Source organism: Perca fluviatilis, chromosome 24, assembly GCF_010015445.1.
Source record: "Perca fluviatilis chromosome 24, GENO_Pfluv_1.0, whole genome shotgun sequence".
Lineage (NCBI taxonomy): Eukaryota > Metazoa > Chordata > Actinopteri > Perciformes > Percidae > Perca > Perca fluviatilis.
Genome location: NC_053135.1, coordinates 18,186,869 through 18,206,109, shown reverse-complemented (window position 1 = coordinate 18,206,109; position 19,241 = coordinate 18,186,869). Strand labels below are relative to the sequence as shown.

The following is a 19,241-nucleotide window of genomic DNA, read 5'->3' as shown; positions in this document are numbered from 1 at the left end:
CTCTTTCTTCTTGTTCAGCCCCATTCTTTTCACCTAATATATTTCCCATCTCATCTCAGCTGGATTGATGCTTTTTCGTTCTATGCAGTGTATATATCTGATAATAAAAATATTTCTTCTTTCAGCCTTTTCAACTTTCATCTTTAACAGTATTACAGTATTAATTTGTTTCATATTTCTGCATATGTGAGTCATTATCAGTTAGAAAATCTACTCAGACCTCACAATGTTCTACATATTTTGTCATTATTCAACCTTTAAAGCAAACAGTTCAGTTTAGCATAAACTTTTAACTTTTTAATGAAATTCATACTTATTAAACCGATTTCCGCTTTTTCAACTATTTTCACTACTTCAACTTCTTCTTACGGATTTAAGCTATTCAACCAGTTTAGCTTTAGCAATTCAGCTGTTCAGCATTCCCACGCATTTTCTGCAGGAAATGCATTTTCTAGTTGGTGTGAATGCTGGAGGCATTCACATCTACATTCTACACCACTAAAATGTATTTATTTATTTATTTCTATCTTTATTCTTATTCTTCCGCCGGATTTTTGCTCATTAACTCCTTCCACATTTTTCAACATAGAAACTTCATTCATACATCAAAACGTTCGGCTTGATTCAGAATGGTGTGCTACTATTTTTATTATTCATAACATTTATAATTTCCGAGATTTTCAACGATTAGCGGACATTTTTTCCCCATTAAAGCGGATGGACAAAATGTTCAAAGTTGACAGATTTTCATACATTTTCAACTGCTAGCTACTCATTCGTATATTCACCGAGAAACTCCATTCAAACTTTAAAACGTTCCCCATCTTTCATACATTCAGCGTTGGTATTCCACTTTCAAATCCCATTAGTACTTTTTAAAATAATCTGTCTTCATTGAGGCCTAGAAAAAATACCTTTCTACCATTTTTACATTGGTGTGTATGGGATGGAATGTTCGGACTCAGAGGGCAGGGCCCAACTGACAGAGTGGAAAGAGGCAGAAGCTAGATTTTCTTTACCTCGCGATACCATACACAGTTTTAACTCTTCATACATAACTTTTACATCAAAATGTAGGAAATATTGTGCCCTTTCTAACAATCTGCTCAGGGAGGCAATCCGACTTTCACACGAGGCACAATGAGCTTCCAAGTGAAGCCATCTCCACCAACTGCCGCACTGCCTCCTTTACTAAATCCTACCAGAAATGCCAGGAGGAGAAGAGAAACAGGCCCTTTTCAGACAGCTGCTGTCCTCACATTTCTTACACCACACACACCATTCTTGGACAGGATGATCAGCTGGGTGTTATGTCTCTCACAGTATCAAACATTAAGAGATAGGAGTTAGGGTTTTTGAGCTAGGAGCAGGACTATCAAAGGTGCATCAGAGCCTTGTTTCTGTGAGAAGGCCTCTCTGAGACAAGAGTCGTCATAGCAACCTTTAACTGCAGTTGGTCCCTGTCATGTTGACCAATGGTGTGAAGCTACTGTTCCTAGTCTACTCCTCTCCTGTCATCCTTTTCCCTTCTCTTCTCCTTTTCCTCTTCCTATATTCCTCTCTTCCTCTGTTTTTATGTCTTTTGTGTGTGTGGGTGTATCTCCTTTCCTTACTTCCTTTCTTCCTCTCTTCCTGTGTTTCTGTCTGTCTGTTATGTGTGTAACTCCTTTCCTTTCTTCCTCTCTTCTTTCTCTACTTCTCTCCTCCTTTTCTCTTCTCCTCTTCCTCTCTTCTCATCTTCCTGTGTCTGTCTGTTGGTGTGTGTGTGTGTGTGTGTGTGTGTGTGTAACTCATTTCCTTTCTCTCTCTCTTCCTTCTCTACTTCTCTCCTCCTTTCTCTTCTCCTCTTCCTCTCTTCTCATCTTCCTGTGTCTGTATGTGTGTGTAACTCCTCTCATTTCTTCCTCTGTTGGTGTGTGTGTGTGTGTGTGTGTGTGTGTGTGTGTGTGTGTGTGTGTGTGTGTGTGTGTGTGTGTGTGTGTGTGTGTGTGTGTGTGTGTGTGTGTGTGTGTAACTCCTCTCCTTTCTTCCTCTCCTACTCGTCTCCTCCTCCTTCTCCTATACTAATGGGGAATTATTCCTTAGGGTTATGGATAATCTTTCATTAACTGAGTTTGATACAACTTTTAATTTCCATTCATACTTTTTTAAGAACTCTCTGAAATAGGAGTTGTCATGGCAACTTTAACTGCAGTTGGTCATGTGATCTGATCCCTGACATGTTAAGCTGTTGCTGTGAAGTGACTGTTTGTGTGTGTGTGTGTGTGTGTGTGTGTGTGTGTCTCTCTCTTTGTCTGTGTGTGTGTGTCTGTGTGTGTGTTTGTGTCTCTCTTTGTCTGTATGTCTGTGTGTGTGTTTGTGTCTCTCTTTGTCTGTGTGTGTGTTTGTGTCTCTCTTTGTCTGTGTGTGTGTATGTGAGTGTGTGTGTCTGTGGTTGTGTGTCTCTCTCTGTCTGTGTCTGTGTGTGTGTGTTTGTGTCTCTCTGTCTGTGTGTGTCTCTCTCTTTGTCTGTATGTGTGTGTGTGTCTCTTTGTCTGTATGTGTTTGTCAGTATGTGTGTGTGTGTGTGTGTGTGTGTGTGTGTGCATTTGTACTTGTGTCTGTGTCAGTTGATTGAGATTACTTATTATTATTGACATATTTCCTGCTTTTCAAACTCATTCATTCTCCTTTGGCTGCTTCTTCATTCAAATTCTGCTTCATCTTAAAATTAACAAAAAATATTAAATCATTATATTCTACATCTTTCAAACTTTCTGGGCATTATTCAACTTTTCAAAAGACATTCAGCCTTTTTCAAAAACAAAATGTTCAAAGTTGACAGATTTTCATACATTTTCAACTGCTAGCTACTCATTCATACATTCACCGAGAAACTCCATTCAAACTTTAAAACGTTCCCCATCTTTCATACATTCAGCGTTGGTATTCAAATTTCAAATCCCATTAGTACTTTTTAAAATAATAGATAGATAGATAGATAGATAGATAGATAGATAGATAGATAGATAGATAGATAGATAGATAGCACTTTATTGTCCGTATACACGGAAATTTGTCTTGCAATACAAGCTCCAACAATCACCACACAATCTGTCTTCATTGAGGCTTAGAAAAAATACCTTTCTGCCATTTTTACATTTTCACACCAACTGCCGCACTGCCTCCTGTACTAAATTCTACCAGAAATGCCAAGAGGAGAAGAGAAACAGGCCCTTTTCAGACAGCTGCTGTCCTCACATTTCTTACACCACACACACCATTCTTGGACAGGATGATCAGCAGGGTGTTATGTCTCTCACAGTATCAAACATTAAGAGATAGGAGTTAGGGTTTTTGAGCTAGGAGCAGGACTATCAAAGGTGCATCAGAGCTTTGTTTCTGTGAGAAGGCCTCTCTGAGACAAGAGTCGTCATAGCAACCTTTAACTGCAGTTGGTCCCTGTCATGTTGACCAATGGTGTGAAGCTACTGTTCCTAGTCTACTCCTCTCCTGTCATCCTTTTCCCTTCTCTTCTCCTTTTCTTTTCCTCTTCCTATATTCCTCTCTTCCTTTGTTGGTCTCCTTTTCTTCTCCTTTTTCCTATCTTACCATCCTCCTGTGTGTGTTTTTGTCCTCTCCTCCTTTCTTCCTATCCTCCTTTACTCTTATCCTCCTCTCCTTTTCTTCTCCTTTTTCCTATCTTACCATCCTCCTGTGTGTGTTTTGTCCTCTCCTCCTTTCTTCCTATCCTCCTTTACTCTTATCCTCCTCTCCTTTTCTTCTCCTTTTTCCTATCTTACCATCCTCCTGTGTGTTTTTGTCCTCTCCTCCTTTCTTTCTCTCCTCCTTTACTCTTCTCCTCCTCTCCTTTTCTTCTCATTTTTCCTATCTTACCATCCTCCTGTGTGTGTTTTTGTAAGTTCCTGTGATTGTTACATTAAATGTAATTTAGCTGATGCTTTTATCAAAAGCGACTTACAATTGCTATATACAGTATGTCAGAGGTCGCACACCTCTGGAGCCACTAGGGGTTAAGTGCCTTGCTCAGCGACACATTGGTTGATGTATCTCAGTGGGAATCAAACCTAGGTCTCCCACACCAAAGGCATCTGTCAAATCCACTGCGCCATCACCACTCGTGTGTGTGTGTGTGTGTGTGTGTGTGTGTGTGTGTGTGTGTGTGTGTGTGTGTGTGTGTGTGTGTGTGTGTGTGTGTGTGTGTGTGTGTGTGTGTGTGTGCGCGTGTGTGTGTGCGCGTGTGTGTGTGTGTGTGCATTTGTACGTGTGTCAGTTGATTGAGATTACCCAATATGACATATTTCCTGCTTTTCAAACTCATTCATTCTCCTTTAGCTGCTTCTTCATTCAAATTCTGCTTCATCTTAAAATTAACTAAAAATATTAAATCATTATATTCCACATCTTTCAAACTTTCTGGGCATTATTCAACTTTTCAAAAGACATTCAGCCTTTTTCAAAAACAAGATATTCCACATACTAAAGACATTATTCATATTATACTTCAGAAATATGACATATTTCCTGCTTTTCAGACTCATTCATTCTCCTTTCTCATCTTTCAAACATTCTCGGTATTATTCAACTTTTCAAAGACATTCAAACTAATTACACCCATTCCCACTTTTTCAACAAAAAACAATTAAAACCTGCCAACATTTTCAAACATTCTGGGTATTATTCAACTTTTCTAAGTAATTCATACTATTAAAACCATTCCCACTTTTACAAATATTCTCACTACTTTACCTTCTTGTCACAAAATTCAAGTCAGCAATCAGCAGTGTAGCGTCAGCCTTTCAACATACAGTATTCACACCGCAATTTCTTCAGAAATTGCATTCTCTAGTTGGTGTGAATGCTGGAGGCATTCACATCTATATTCTACACCGATAAAATTTATTTATTGGGGGAATGCTGTTCTACAGCATTCCACCTATTGTTATTCGGTTTTATTTTTATTTATTTTTTTTATTATTATTCCCTCTTCCGTACGTTTTTTGGCTCTCTGTAACTTCTGCATACTTTCACCTATTTAAACCATTCAACTTTTCAAATGTTCACCTCTTTCAGCTAATGATGGGACTTCTTCAACTTTTTTTCTACTATTTATACTTTTTTAAACTTTAAGCTTTTTAACACTTTTTTTTAACATTAAAGTCAATGAGAGCAGGCTTCAACCCCTTAAAATCTTCCTCTGCTTCAAAATGTATCTCCTCCTACATTCTTCCACCTACAGACGTGATTCAAACTTTAAACTGTTCACAAAATATTCAGCTATCCGGCTACTAACTTTCAGGTTGATACCTTTTACAGTTTTTGTGAAAAATCTGTTTAAGTTTAATAATCATTTCAGGAAATTTTATCGATTAAACAGAGTGTGTATTGCGTGAGTTAGAGTGGATGACATCATAGCTAGAGGGTGAAGCTTCGAAAAAATTATCTTTGTCCCTTCTTCTCAAATTGCTCTCACGCCCACAATATCTACTTGGCATACACAATTTATACATCAAAACGTAGGTATTTTTGTCTAGTTTCAGACACTCTGCTCTATTAAGCGATATGTCTTATACTTTGGGCTCAGCAAGCTTCCAAATGACAAGAGTATCAATTTCTTCCCTATCGGCAGCAATGGTAAAACATCTTTATTTTTCCCAGTGAAAGGCACAGCGAACCACTTTTTAAAATCGCTGATATGCCCACATTTTTACATTTATCCATATAAATTTTACACCGATACGTTCACAAAGGCCTTGTGTCTCTAACGGTCAAGTCGCTGTTTCGATAGCATGTACTGTTGTGGATTTATTAAGGATTGTTTGAAGGGTTCTCTCACACTGTCTCTCACTAATCAGGTGTGGGGATTAATGATCAAAGAGATGCTTTATAAATACTAAAGGAAAGATGTTTGTCTGTTCTGAAGATGGCGCAGTGGTTATGGCACATGGCTAGGGTGTGGGGGGCCCGGGTTCAAATCCCACTGTGGCATATCAATCATTGTGTCCATGGCTAAGGTGTTATTTGACTTTTCAACTACTCTCACTACTTAAACTTATTTTTACGGTTTTAAGCTATTCATCCAGTTTAGCTTTAGCAATTCAGCTATTCATGTTTTTTTTTGCTATACACACACAAATACACACAAAAACACACACACACACACACACACAAAGGACACACAGCACACACACACATGAAACACACACAAAAACACACACACACACAAACACTCACCAAAAACACACACACACACATCACAATCCCACACACACACACACACACACACACACACACACACACAACACACAATCTTCTCTCTTCTCATCTCTTCTCTTCTGCTCTCCTTTCTTCTCTCTTTCTCTCCCTCTCTCTTTCCTCTCTTTCTTCTTGTTCAGCCCCATTCTTTTCACCTAATATATTTCACATCTCATCTCAGCTAGATTGATGCTTTTTCGTTCTATGCAGTATATATCTGATAATAATGAAAATATTTCTTCTGCTCTCAGTGTCTGAAGTGCTGGCGTGTACTACAGGAGACATATTAAGAGCAGGTGCTATCGTTATCAGATCAAAGAGATGTTTATAAACATTGCCCAAGCCCTTAGTAACCATGACAACACTTTCACAGACAGTCTACTGATTACTCCAGGCTTGCTGTAGGAGTCAACTAACTAGACTAACTATGATCATCAGTCTATATCATTTTGCGCCTCACTTCTGTCTGTCTGTCTGAAAATCTGGGGAAAATCTGCTCAGTTTTGTGATACGCCTTTTACTTTTGGCTGGTTGAGCTTCCAAATGACAAGATGTCCATATCGTTCTTCATTTGCTTCAATGATCAAACTCCTGGATATTTCCCAGCGAAACACTGAATGAACCACTTTTTGAAATCGCTGATATGACAACATTTTTACGTTTATCCATAAAAATTTTATACCGATACGTTCACAAAGGCCTTGTGATGCTCAGGATCACGTCATTTGACTGATAGCAGTTATGGTGTTGCCACAGTGAGGCTTTGTTTGAGAGCTTGCTCTCAGGGACTCTGAATAGCTGCAGCACAGCACAGTGGTCTTCCCCTCTCTCTGAATGTCTTCTCTCTCCCCTCTCTATCTCTCTGTTTCTCTCTCTTTTCTCTCTCCATCCCTCCTTCTCACTCTCTCTCTGTCCTCTCTCCATCCCTCCCTCTCTCTCTCTGTCTCTCTCTCTTTCCTTTCTCCATCCGCCTTCTCCCTCTCTCTCTCTCTGTTTCTCTTTTCTTTATCTCTCTCTCCCTGTTTCTCTCTTTTCTCTCTCTCTCTCTGTCCTCTCTCCATCCCTCCTTCTCCCTCCCTCTCTCTGTCCTCTCTCCATCCCTCCTTCTCCCTCCATCTCTCTCTGTGTCTCTCTCTTTTTTTTTCTTCTCTCCTTCTCTCTCATTCCGCCTTATCCCTCCCTCTCTCCCCTGTCTCTCTCTCTTTTTCTCTCTCTCTCCTTCTTTCTCCATCCCTCCTCCCTCCCTCCTCTCTTACTTTCTTTAACTTATTGAACCAATTTCCACTTTTTCAACTATTCTTCAGCTTCAGCTAAAGACTCCACAATGTTCTACATATTTTGTCATTTTTCAGCTTTTAAAGCCAACTTTTTAACGATTTCCCCTTTTTCAACTATTCTCACTATTTCAACTTCTTCTTACAGATTTCAGCTATTCAACCAGTTAGCTTTAGCAGTTCAGCTATTCAGCATTCCCACGCATTTTCCGCAGGAAATGCATTTTCTAGTTTCTTTATTTATTCTTATTCTTCTGCCGGATTTTTGCTCATTAACTCCTTCCACATTTTTCAACATAGAAACTTCATTCATACATCAAAACGTTCGGCTTGATTCAGAATGGTGTGCTACTATTTTTATTATTCATAACATTTATAATTTCCGAGATTTTCAACGATTAGCGGACATTTTTTCCCCATTAAAGCGGATGGACAAAATGTTCAAAGTTGACAGATTTTCATACATTTTCAACTGCTAGCTACTCATTCATACATTCACCGAGAAACTCCATTCAAACTTTAAAACGTTCCCCATCTTTCATACATTCAGCGTTGGTATTCAAATTTCAAATCCCATTAGTACTTTTTAAAATAATAGATAGATAGATAGATAGCACTTTATTGTCCGTATACACGGAAATTTGTCTTGCAATACAAGCTCCAACAATCACCACACAATCTGTCTTCATTGAGGCTGAGAAAAAATACCTTTCTGCCATTTTTACATTGGTGTGTATGGGATGGAATGTTCGGACTCAGAGGGCAGGGCCCAACTGACAGAGTGGAAAGAGGCAGAAGCTAGATTTTCTTTACCTCGCGATACCATACACAGTTTTAACTCTTCATACATAACTTTTACATCAAAATGTAGGAAATCTTGTGCCCTTTCTAACAATCTGCTCAGGGAGGCAATCTGACTTTCACACGAGGCACAGTGAGCTTCCAAGTGAAGCCATCTCCACCAACTGCCGCACTGCCTCCTGTACTAAATTCTACCAGAAATGCCAAGAGGAGAAGAGAAACAGGCCCTTTTCAGACAGCTGCTGTCCTCACATTTCTTACACCACACACACCATTCTTGGACAGGACGATCAGCTGGGTGTTATGTCTCTCACAGTATCAAACATTAAAAGATAGGAGTTAGGGTTTTTGAGCTAGGAGCAGGACTATCAAAGGTGCATCAGAGCTTTGTTTCTGTGAGAAGGCCTCTCTGAGACAAGAGTCGTCATAGCAACCTTTAACTGCAGTTGGTCCCTGTCATGTTGACCAATGGTGTGGAGCTACTGTTCCTAGTCTACTCCTCTCCTGTCATCCTTTTCCCTTCTCTTCTCCTTTTCTTTTCCTATATTCCATATTCCTCTCTTCCTCTGTTTGTATGTCTATTGGTGTGTGGGTGTGTGTGTGTGTGTGTGTGTGTGTGTGTGTGTGTGTGTGTGTGTGTGTGTGTGTGTGTGTGTATCTCCTTTCCTTTCTTCCTTTCTTCCTGTGTTTCTGTCGGTTGGTATGTGTGTAACTCCTTTCCTTTCTTCCTCTCTTCTTTCTCTACTTCTCTCCTCCTTTTCTCTTCTCCTCTTCCTCTCTTCTCATCTTCCTGTGTCTGTCTGTTGGTGTGTGTGTGTGTGTGTGTGTGTGTGTGTAACTCCTGTCCTTTCTTCCTTTCTTCCTTCTCTACTTCTCTCCTCCTTTTCTCTTCTCCTCTTCCTCTCTTCTCATCTTCCTGTGTCTGTATGTGTGTGTAACTCCTCTCATTTCTTCCTCTGTTGGTGTGTGTGTGTGTGTGTGTGTGTGTGTGTGTGTGTGTGTGTGTGTGTGTGTGTGTGTGTGTGTGTGTGTGTGTGTGTAACTCCTCTCCTTTCTTCCTCTCCTACTCGTCTCCTCCTCCTTCCTCTCCTATACTAATGGTAAATTATTCCTTAGGTTTATGGATAATATTTCATTAACTGAGTTTGATACAACTTTTAATTTCCATTCATACTTTTTTAAGAACTCTCTGAAATAGGAGTCATCATGGCAACTTTAACTGCAGTTGGTCATGGGATCTGATCCCTGACATGTTAACCTGTTGCTGTGAAGTGACTTGTGTGTGTGTGTGTGTCTCTCTCTGTGTGTGTGTGTGTGTGTGTGTGTCTGTGTGTGTGTTTGTGTCTCTCTTTGTCTGTATGTGTGTGTGTGTGTGTCTGTGTGTGTGTTTCCGTCTCTCTTTGTCTGTGTGTGTGTGTGTGTGTGTGTGTGTCTCTTTGTCTGTGGTTGTGTGTCTCTCTCTGTCTGTCTGTGTGTGTGTGTCTCTTTGTCTGTGGTTGTGTGTCTCTCTCTGTCTGTGTGTGTGTGTGTGTTTGTGTCTCTGTGTGTGTGTGTGTTTGTGTCTCTCTGTCTGTGTGTGTGTGTCTCTCTCTGTGTGTGTGTTTGTGTCTCTTTGTCTGTGTTGTGTGTGTGTGTGTGTTTGTGTCTATTTGTCTGTGTGTGTGTGTCTCTCTTTGTATGTGTGTGTCTGTGTGTGTGTGTGTGTGTCTCTTTGTCTGTATGTGTGTCTGTATGTGTGTCTGTGTGTGTGTGTGTGTCTGTGTGTGTGTCTGTGTGTGTCTGTGTGTGTGTGCATTTGTACATGTGTCTGTGTCAGTTGATTGAGATTACTTATTATTATTGACATATTTCCTGCTTTTCAAACTCATTCATTCTCCTTTAGCTGCTTCTTCATTCAAATTCTGCTTCATCTTAAAATTAACTAAAAATATTAAATCATTATATTCCACATCTTTCAAACTTTCTGGGCATTATTCAACTTTTCAAAAGACATTCAGCCTTTTTCAAAAACAAGATATTCCACATACTAAAGACATTATTCATATTATACTTTTCAATGATATTTATACTTAATAAACCCATTCCCACTTTTTCAACTAAAAACAATTAAAACATGCCACGCCTTTCAAACATTCTAGGTTTTATTCAACTTTTCTAAGACATTCATACTATTAAACCCATTCCTACTTTTTCAACTATTCTTACTACTTTACCTTCTTCCAACACAATTAAAGTCAGAAATATGACATATTTCCTGCTTTTCAGACTCATTCATTCTCCTTTAGCTGCTTCTTCATTCAAATTCCGCTTCATCTTAAAATTAACTAAAAATATTAAATCATATTCCACATCTTTCAAACATTCTCGGTATTATTCAACTTTTCAAAGACATTCAAACTAATTACACCCATTCCCACTTTTTCAACAAAAAAAAATTTAAACACGCCAACATTTTCAAACATTCTGGGTATTATTAAACTTTTCTAAGTAATTCATACGATTAAAACCATTTCCACTTTTTCAACTATTCCCACTACTTTACCTTCTTCTCACAAAATTTAAGTCAGCAATCAGCAGTGTAGCGTAAGCCTTTCAACATACAGGATTCACACCGCAATTTCTTCAGAAATTGCATTCTCTAGTTAGTGGGAATGCTGTTCAACAGCATTCCAACTATTGTTATTCGGTTCTTTATATACTTCTTATTATTCCGTACGTTTTTTGGCTCTCCGTAACTTCTGCATACATTCAGCTATTTAAACCATTCAACTTTTCAAATGTTCATCTCTTTCAGCTAACGATGGGACTTCTTCAACTTTCTTTCTACTATTTATACTTATTTAAATTTTAAGCTTTTTAACACTTTTTTTTAACATTGAAGTGAATGAGAGCTTGCTTCAAATCCTTAAAATCTTCTTCCGCTCCCAAAATTTTCAGCTCCTTCATACTTTCACCTACAGACGCCAAACAAACTTTAAAATGTTCACAAAATATTCAGCTATCAGGCTATGGCTTTTCAGTTTGATACCTTTTACAGTTTTTGTGAAAAAGCTGTTTAAGTTTAGTGATCTTTTCAGGAAATTTTATCGATTAAACAGAGTGTGTATTGCGCTGCTTAGAGTGGACGATGTCATAGCTAGAGGGTGAAGCTTCGAAAAAATTATCTTTGTCCCTTCTCAATAAATTGTTCTCACGCCCACAATATCTACTTGTCATACACAATTTATACATCAAAACGTAGGTATTTCTGTCTAGTTTCAGCCAATCTGCTCAGTTTTGTGATACGCCTTTTACTTTTGGCTGGTTGAGCTTCAAGACAAGAGGTCCATATCTTTCTGCATTGGCTCCAATGTTAAAACTCCTGGATATTTCCCAGCGAAACACTGAACGAACCACTTTTTGAAATCGCTGATATGACCACATTTTTACGTTTATCCATATAAATTTTGTACCGATACGTTCACAAAGGCCTTGTGGTGATCAGGATGATGTCATTTGACTGATAGCAGTTATCGTTTTGCCACTGTGAGGCTTTGTTTGAGAGCTCGCTCTCAGGGACTCTGAATAGCTGAAGCACAGCACAGCTGACAGATTCAGCAGGTGTTGCTCATCAACTTGATTACAGACATCAAATCATGTTTATAAACATCCACTTGCCATTCGTTACCATGACAACACTTTCACAGACACACCCAGATACTACAGGCAGTAATATGAACAGTAGTCTATACAGATACTACAGGCAGTAATATGAACAGTAGTCTATACAGATACTACAGGCAGTAATATGAACAGTAGTCTATACAGATACTACAGGCAGTAATATCAACAGTAGTCTATACAGATACTACAGGCAGTAATATGAACAGTAGTCTATACAGATACTACAGGCAGTAATATGAACAGTAGTCTATACAGATACTACAGGCAGTAATATGAACAGTAGTCTATACAGATACTACAGGCAGGAATATGAACAGTAGTCTAGATCTGTTGCCTTCCACTTCTGTCTGTCTGTCTTCTCTGTTCTATTCTCTTGTCCTGGTCTCTGTCTGTTTGTCTGTCCTCTGCTCTCTTTCTGTCCTCTTTCGTCTTTCCTCTTTCTGTCCTCTTTCCTCTTTCTGTCCTCTCACTCTCTTTCCGTCCTCTTTCCTCTTTCTGTCCTCTCACTCTCTTTCCTCTTTCTGTCCTCTTTCTTCTTTCCTCTTTCTGTCCTCTTTCTTCTTTTTTTCCTCTTTCCTCTTTCTGTCCTCTCGCTCTCTGTTCTCTATCCTCTTTCTGTCCTCTTTCTGTTCTTTTTCACCTTTCCTCTTTCTATCGTCTCGCTCTCTGTTCTCTTTCATCTCTGTCCTCTTTCCTCTTTCTGTTCTCTTTCCTCTTTCTGTCCTCTCGCTCTCTGTTCTCTTTCCTCTTTCTGTCCTCTCGCTCTCTTTCCTCTGTCGTCTTTCTGTCCTCTTTCTTCTTTCTGTCCTCTTTTCTCTTTCTGTCCTCTCACTCTTTCCTCTTTCTGTCCTCTTTCCTCTTTCTGTCCTCTCACTCTCTTTCCTCTTTCTGTCCTATTTCCTCTTTCTGTCCTCTTTCCTCTTTCAGTCCTCTTTCTTCTTTCTTTCCTCTTTCTGTCCTCTTTCCTCTTTCTATCGTCTCGCTCTCTGTTCTCTTTCATCTCTGTCCTCTTTCCTCTTTCTGTTCTCTTCTTTCCTCTTTCCACTTTCTTCTTTCCTCTTTCTGTCCTCTCGCTCTCTGTTCTCTTTCCTCTTTCTGTCCTCTCGCTCTCTTTCCTCTGTCGTCTTTCTGTCTGCTTCTTTCCTCTTTCTGTCCTCTTTCTTCTTTCTGTCCTCTTTCTGTCCTCTCACTCTCTTTCCTTTTTCTGTCCTCTCACTCTCTTTCCTCTTTCTGTCCTATTTCCTCTTTCTGTCCTCTCGCTCTCTGTTCTCTTTCCTCTTTCTGTCCTCTTCTTTCTTTCCTCTTTCTGTCCTCTTTCCTCTTTCTGTCCTCTCGCTCTCTGTTCTCTTTCCTCTTTCTGTCCTCTTTCTTCTTTCCTCTTTCTATCGTCTCGCTCTCTGTTCTCTTTCATCTCTGTCCTCTGTCCTCTTTCCTCATTCTGTCCTCTTTCTTTCCTCTTTCTGTCCTCTCGCTCTCTGTTCTCTTTCCTCTTTCTGTCCTCTCGCTCTCTTTCTGTCCTGTCCTCTTTCCTCTTTCTGTCTTCTTTCTTCTTTCTGTCCTCTCGCTCTCTTTCCTCTTTCTGTCCTCTTTCTGTCCTCTTTCTTCTTTCTGTCCTCTCGCTCTCTTTCCCCTTTCTGTCCTCTCGCTCTCTGTTCTCTTTCCTCTTTCAGTCCTCTTTCTTCTTTCTTTCCTCTTTCTGTCCTCTTTCTATCGTCTCGCTCTCTGTTCTCTTTCATCTCTGTCCTCTTTCCTCTTTCTGTTCTCTTCTTTCCTCTTTCCACTTTCTTCTTTCCTCTTTCCACTTTCCTCTTTCTGTCCTCTCGCTCTCTGTTCTCTTTCCTCTTTCTGTCCTCTCGCTCTCTTTCCTCTGTCGTCTTTCTGTCTGCTTCTTTACTCTTTCTGTCCTCTTTCTTCTTTCTGTCCTCTTTCTGTCCTCTCACTCTCTTTCCTCTTTCTGTCCTCTCACTCTCTTTCCTCTTTCTGTCCTATTTCCTCTTTCTGTCCTATTTCCTCTTTCTGTCCTCTCGCTCTCTGTTCTCTTTCCTCTTTCTGTCCTCTTCTTTCTTTCCTCTTTCTGTCCTCTTTCCTCTTTCTGTCCTCTCGCTCTCTGTTCTCTTTCCTCTTTCTGTCCTCTTTCTTCTTTCCTCTATCGTCTCGCTCTCTGTTCTCTTTCATCTCTGTCCTCTGTCCTCTTTCCTCTTTCTGTTCTCTTTCTTCTTTCCTCTTTCCACTTTCTTCTTTCTGTCCTCTCGCTCTCTTTCCTCTTTCTGTCCTCTTTCTTTCCTCTTTCTGTCCTCTCGCTCTCTGTTCTCTTTCCTCTTTCTGTCCTCTCGCTCTCTTTCTGTCCTGTCCTCTTTCCTCTTTCTGTCTTCTTTCTTCTTTCTGTCCTCTCGCTCTCTTTCCTCTTTCTGTCCTCTTTCCTCTTTCTGTCCTCTTTCTTCTTTCTGTCCTCTCGCTCTCTTTCCCCTTTCTGTCCTCTCGCTCTCTGTTCTCTTTCCTCTTTCTGTCCTCTCGCTCTCTTTCTGTCCTGTCCTCTTTCTGTCCTCTTTCCTCTTTCTGTCCTCTGTTCTCTTTCCCCTTTCCTCTTTCTGTCCTCTCACTCTCTTTCCTCTTTCTGTCCTCTTTCTTCTTTCCTCTTTCTGTCCTCTTTCTTGTTTCCTCTTTCTGTCAGTAAGAGCTTTCAACTATTATTCAGCTTCAGCTAAAGACCTCACAATGTTCTACATATTTTATCATTTTTCAACTTTTATAGCCAACAATTCAGTTTAGCGTCAACTTTGAACTTTTTAACAATTTCCACTTTTTCAACTATTCTCACTATTTCAACTTCTTCTTACGGATTTGAGCTATTCATCCAGTTAGCTTTAGCAATTCAGCTATTCAGCATTCCCACGCATTTTCTGCAGGAAATGCATTTTCTAGTTATTCTTCATCTTTCGCCACATTTTTGTCCCGCTAAGGCTCACGAAGTGTTGCCAACACGCGCACACAAAATACATCATCACGTGTGTAATGCTCGGGAACGGTGTGCTATGACTTTTCTAAGAGATTTGCCGCACGGTTTTCACAAAATCGGCGCAAAATTTCCCATAGACTTTAATGGGAAATCGTCGGGAAATCGCTCAACATCGCTCAAAACTACCACTCTTTGGGACCATGCTGTATCGCCATACTTTAATGTAGAAAAATAATTAAAAGTTTAAACCGAAGACAAGACTTTGGCCTTTATTGGGCTGATTGGGCATTCGGATATCAAGCACGGTTTCTATGAAATCACAGTTTACGTATCGTGCTCTTTTCAGACCGTTTCAGATATTCCAATGTGTTTGTATGGGGCCGGAATGATGAGAGTTAGAGTGGGAGTCAGAGTGGGGAGCTGCAGTACGATTCTCGGAAATTTTTCCAAACAAATTGCTCTCTCTCCTACAGTTTTCACTCTTCATACATCATAGTTGGGCAAAATGTAGGAAATCTTGTGGCGGTCGCAGACATCTAACTATGGAAACCACCGGACATACAGTTTTCGCTCTAGACGCTCCAACTGCCGATAGAAACAATTGAGTTGCAGTACGATTCTCTGAAATTTCTTCCAAAGAAATTGCTCTCACCCGTACAATTTTCATTCTACATACATCATAGTGGGGTCAAAATGTAGGAAATCTTGTCCCGGTCGCAGACATGCGACTATGGAATCCACCCGACGTACAGTTTTCATTATTTTCAAACCAACTGCCAATAAAAACCTGAAATAAAAAATGGAGCTGCAGTACTTCTTCAGACCGGTTGAGATTTTCCAATGTGTGTGTATGGGGGACAGAATGTTCAGAGGTAGAGGGGTGAAGCTGCATTATGATTCTCTGAAAGTTTTCCAAACAAATGACTCTCGCTCCTACAGTTTTCACTCTTCATACATCATAGTTGGTCAAAATGTAGGAAATTTTGTGCCGGTCGCAGACATGTAACTATGGAATCCACCAGAAGTACACTTTTTGCTGTAGACAAACCAACTGCTGACAGAAACTGAAAAAAGTATCTGAAGGATGCAGATGGTTCCCTGTTTGTTACCTGCTCTGTGTGCCATATATTTCATACCACAAACATCAAAACCACATCAATGCGTTCGCCAAACTTTTATCTCTCTGGTGATCATAATATTTTGCCGTTTGGACCCACGGTTTTTGAATTACAGAACAAACTTAAGAGTATTAATTGTCATTACATGGATATGTTTGACCCATGGAAGACACTGTCTCCCCCTCCCTACCCCTGCACTGTGGAAATCACCATAGCAACAAGTTCTGATACACGCACATTCTATCATGGAGACTTCTGGAAGGGAGGGAGGAAGGAAGGAAGGAAGGGAGAGAGGGAGAGGAAGGGAAGGAGTAAGAGAGAGGGAGGGAGGGAGGGAGGGAGGAAGGAGGTAGAGACATGGAGGGAGGGAGAGGGGGAGAGAGGGAGGGAGGGAGGAGGACAGGAGAGAGGGAGGAGAGGAAGGAGAGGGAGGGAGGGAGGGAGGAGGAAGAGAGAGGAAGGGAGGGAGGGAGGAGAGGAGAGGGGGAGGGAAGGGAGGGAGGGAGGGAGGAAGGGGAGGGAGGAGGGAAGGAAGGAGGGGAGGAGGGAGGAGGGAGGGAGGAAAGGAGGGAGAGAGGAGAGAAGGAGGTAGAGGAGGAAGAGAGGAGAGGGAGGGGAGGAGGAGAAGGAGGGGAGGAGGGAGAGAGAGAGAGAGGGGAGGGGAAGAGGGAGGGAAGGAGGGGGAGGGAGAGAAGAGGAGGGAGAGAAGAGGAGGGAGGGAGAGGGAGGGAAGGAGAGAGGGAGGGAGGGAAAGAGTGTGTGCGCACACACACACACATACACACACACACACACACGACATCCTGTCAAACATACATCTCCCTCCTCTAACACACCCACGTACACACACACACACACACACACACACACACACGACATCCTGTCAAACATACATCTCCCTCCTCTAACACACACACACACACACATACAGACACACACACAGACATGCAATCTCTCTCACACACACACACACACAGACATGCAATCCTCTCTCACACACACACACACACACACAGACATGCAATCTCTCTCACACACACACACAGACATGCTCTCTCACACACACACACACACACGCTCTCTCTCTCACACACACACACACACACACACACACACACACACACACACACACACACACACATGCTCTCTCTCACACACACAGACATGCTCTCTCACACACACACACACACACACACACACACACACACACACACACACACACACACACACACACAGACATGCTCTCTCACACACACACTCACACACACATGCTCTCTCTCACACACACACACACACGCTCTCACACACACACACACACACACACACACACACACACACACACACACACACACACACACACACACACATCGTCGCTAAACCCACCGGACTCCATGCTAAACCCACCAGACTCCATGTAAATAAACAGTCATTTAAGCATCGTAAAACACACAACATTAAAAGTCGACAGACACCAAATAAAGCTATGAAAACTCGTTTTTGGTCTTCTCTACACTTTTCCAACCATCACAACTCTAGTATTCGTTGAAATAAACACATAGTTTACCGATTTACATGTGAAAATATGTTGGCACAATACTCGCTAAAAGTACTGTTTTTTAAATGGAGTCTGGTGTGTTTAGCGATAGCTACTTCATAACTGTTTCTGGTAAACATAAAGGTCTTAAGTAGGTTTTCAAAAGGTATATTTCTAAAAGGTTAAGACAATTAACACTTCACCATTAAAACAACACTGTATGTATTTTAAATTTAAGGAAAACTGGGGTATTATAATTTATATATATTGTATTTTTATGGCTCGCGTCGCTATAACCCACCAGACTCCATGTAAATAATCAGTACTTTAATCATCCTAAACCCAACAGACTCAATGTAAATAATCAGTACTTTAAGCAACCTAAATCCATCAGACTCATATTTGTATTCTCTCTCTCTCATTCTCTCTCTCTCTCTCAGTGACAGTGTGGCCTATGTATCTACTTAGCTAGTGTTATTCGGATGTGCACCAAGTAGTAGGCACACTGTAAAAATTTCTTCCGGAATTTTCTAGTTTAATACACCTATTCGTCTTCAGAGCCTGTTCAAGTAAACACATGTCACATAGAAAACTATTTAGTAGGTAGCCCTTTTAAAAGTAGAAAATAAATTAATAAAACAACTTGAATTCGAACTTGTGCCATTGTGGGAAACTAAATAACACTTAGCTCAGCAGCGTAACCCACTGCACCATCACGTCGCATTATTATCTGGTGGGCATGTCATCATATGAAGTCAAAGATTACACAGAGTCTCTTAAAATCAGGAGGCAGTCAGATTAAGTTGTGACTACACTGCATGCAAATAACTGACAAGCTGCTCTTACTCAGAAATTGTCTTTATTTTGTTTGATTCTCACAACATGCACATGTCTTGTTTTTCCAGGGTATATTTTTTATTTTAGTGGTTTATTTTATAGGGACCATGCATATTTCTGAACATTGTTGTATAAAAACACCATGTAAATATGCCAGAATTGGTAAAAAATAGCTTTTGATCTGCAGTCCCTAGGCAGGTAACATAGGACTAACATAGAGACAGCCAGCAGTCATACAGCACTCATTCACTATAAATTAAAAAGGTACACATAATGGTGACGTATACAAAACAAAAATACATGATGACAAAGACATTATTCATCCACCTCTATACTGCATTCAATATAGAGGCGAGCACATTGAAATAAACTTGAAACTCAACTGTCCATCTCTGATAAACCAAATAATAAATAAATTCACCCCAAAGATCATTTCTGAACAAGAGCAACTTGTCAGTTATTTGCATGCAGTGTGGTCACAACTTGATCTGGCTGCCTCCTGATTTTAAGAATGTGTGACGTTTGAGTTCATATCAGGCCATGCCCATGAGTTGATAATGCAATGTGATGGTGCAGTGACTGCTGAGCTAAGTGTTATTTAGTTTCCCACAATGGCACGAGTTCCAATCCAAGTTGTTTTATTAATTTATTTTCTACTTTTAATAAAATGACTACATAGTTTTCTACATGAAATGTGTTTACTTGAAGTATCTGACCAGTCTATATAACTTGTACTTGTGCTTTATCGGAGTTATCTATATGATTCCTACTTAAGATTCGGCACAATGACTCAAATGAACTCT

General features: G+C 40.4%; 1 protein-coding gene across 1 annotated transcript in view; it reads right to left on the bottom strand.

Moving 5' to 3' along the window:
* LOC120554001 (signal transducer and activator of transcription 1-alpha/beta-like) overlaps positions 1-17,460 on the bottom strand; it is a 49,776-nt gene extending 32,316 nt beyond the window's left edge. The window contains exon 1 of the mRNA XM_039792550.1: positions 17,451-17,460. Within this exon, the coding sequence (XP_039648484.1) occupies positions 17,451-17,460 (10 nt within the window). The remainder of the gene's footprint in view (positions 1-17,450) is intronic.
* Positions 17,461-19,241: the final 1,781 nt, after the last annotated feature.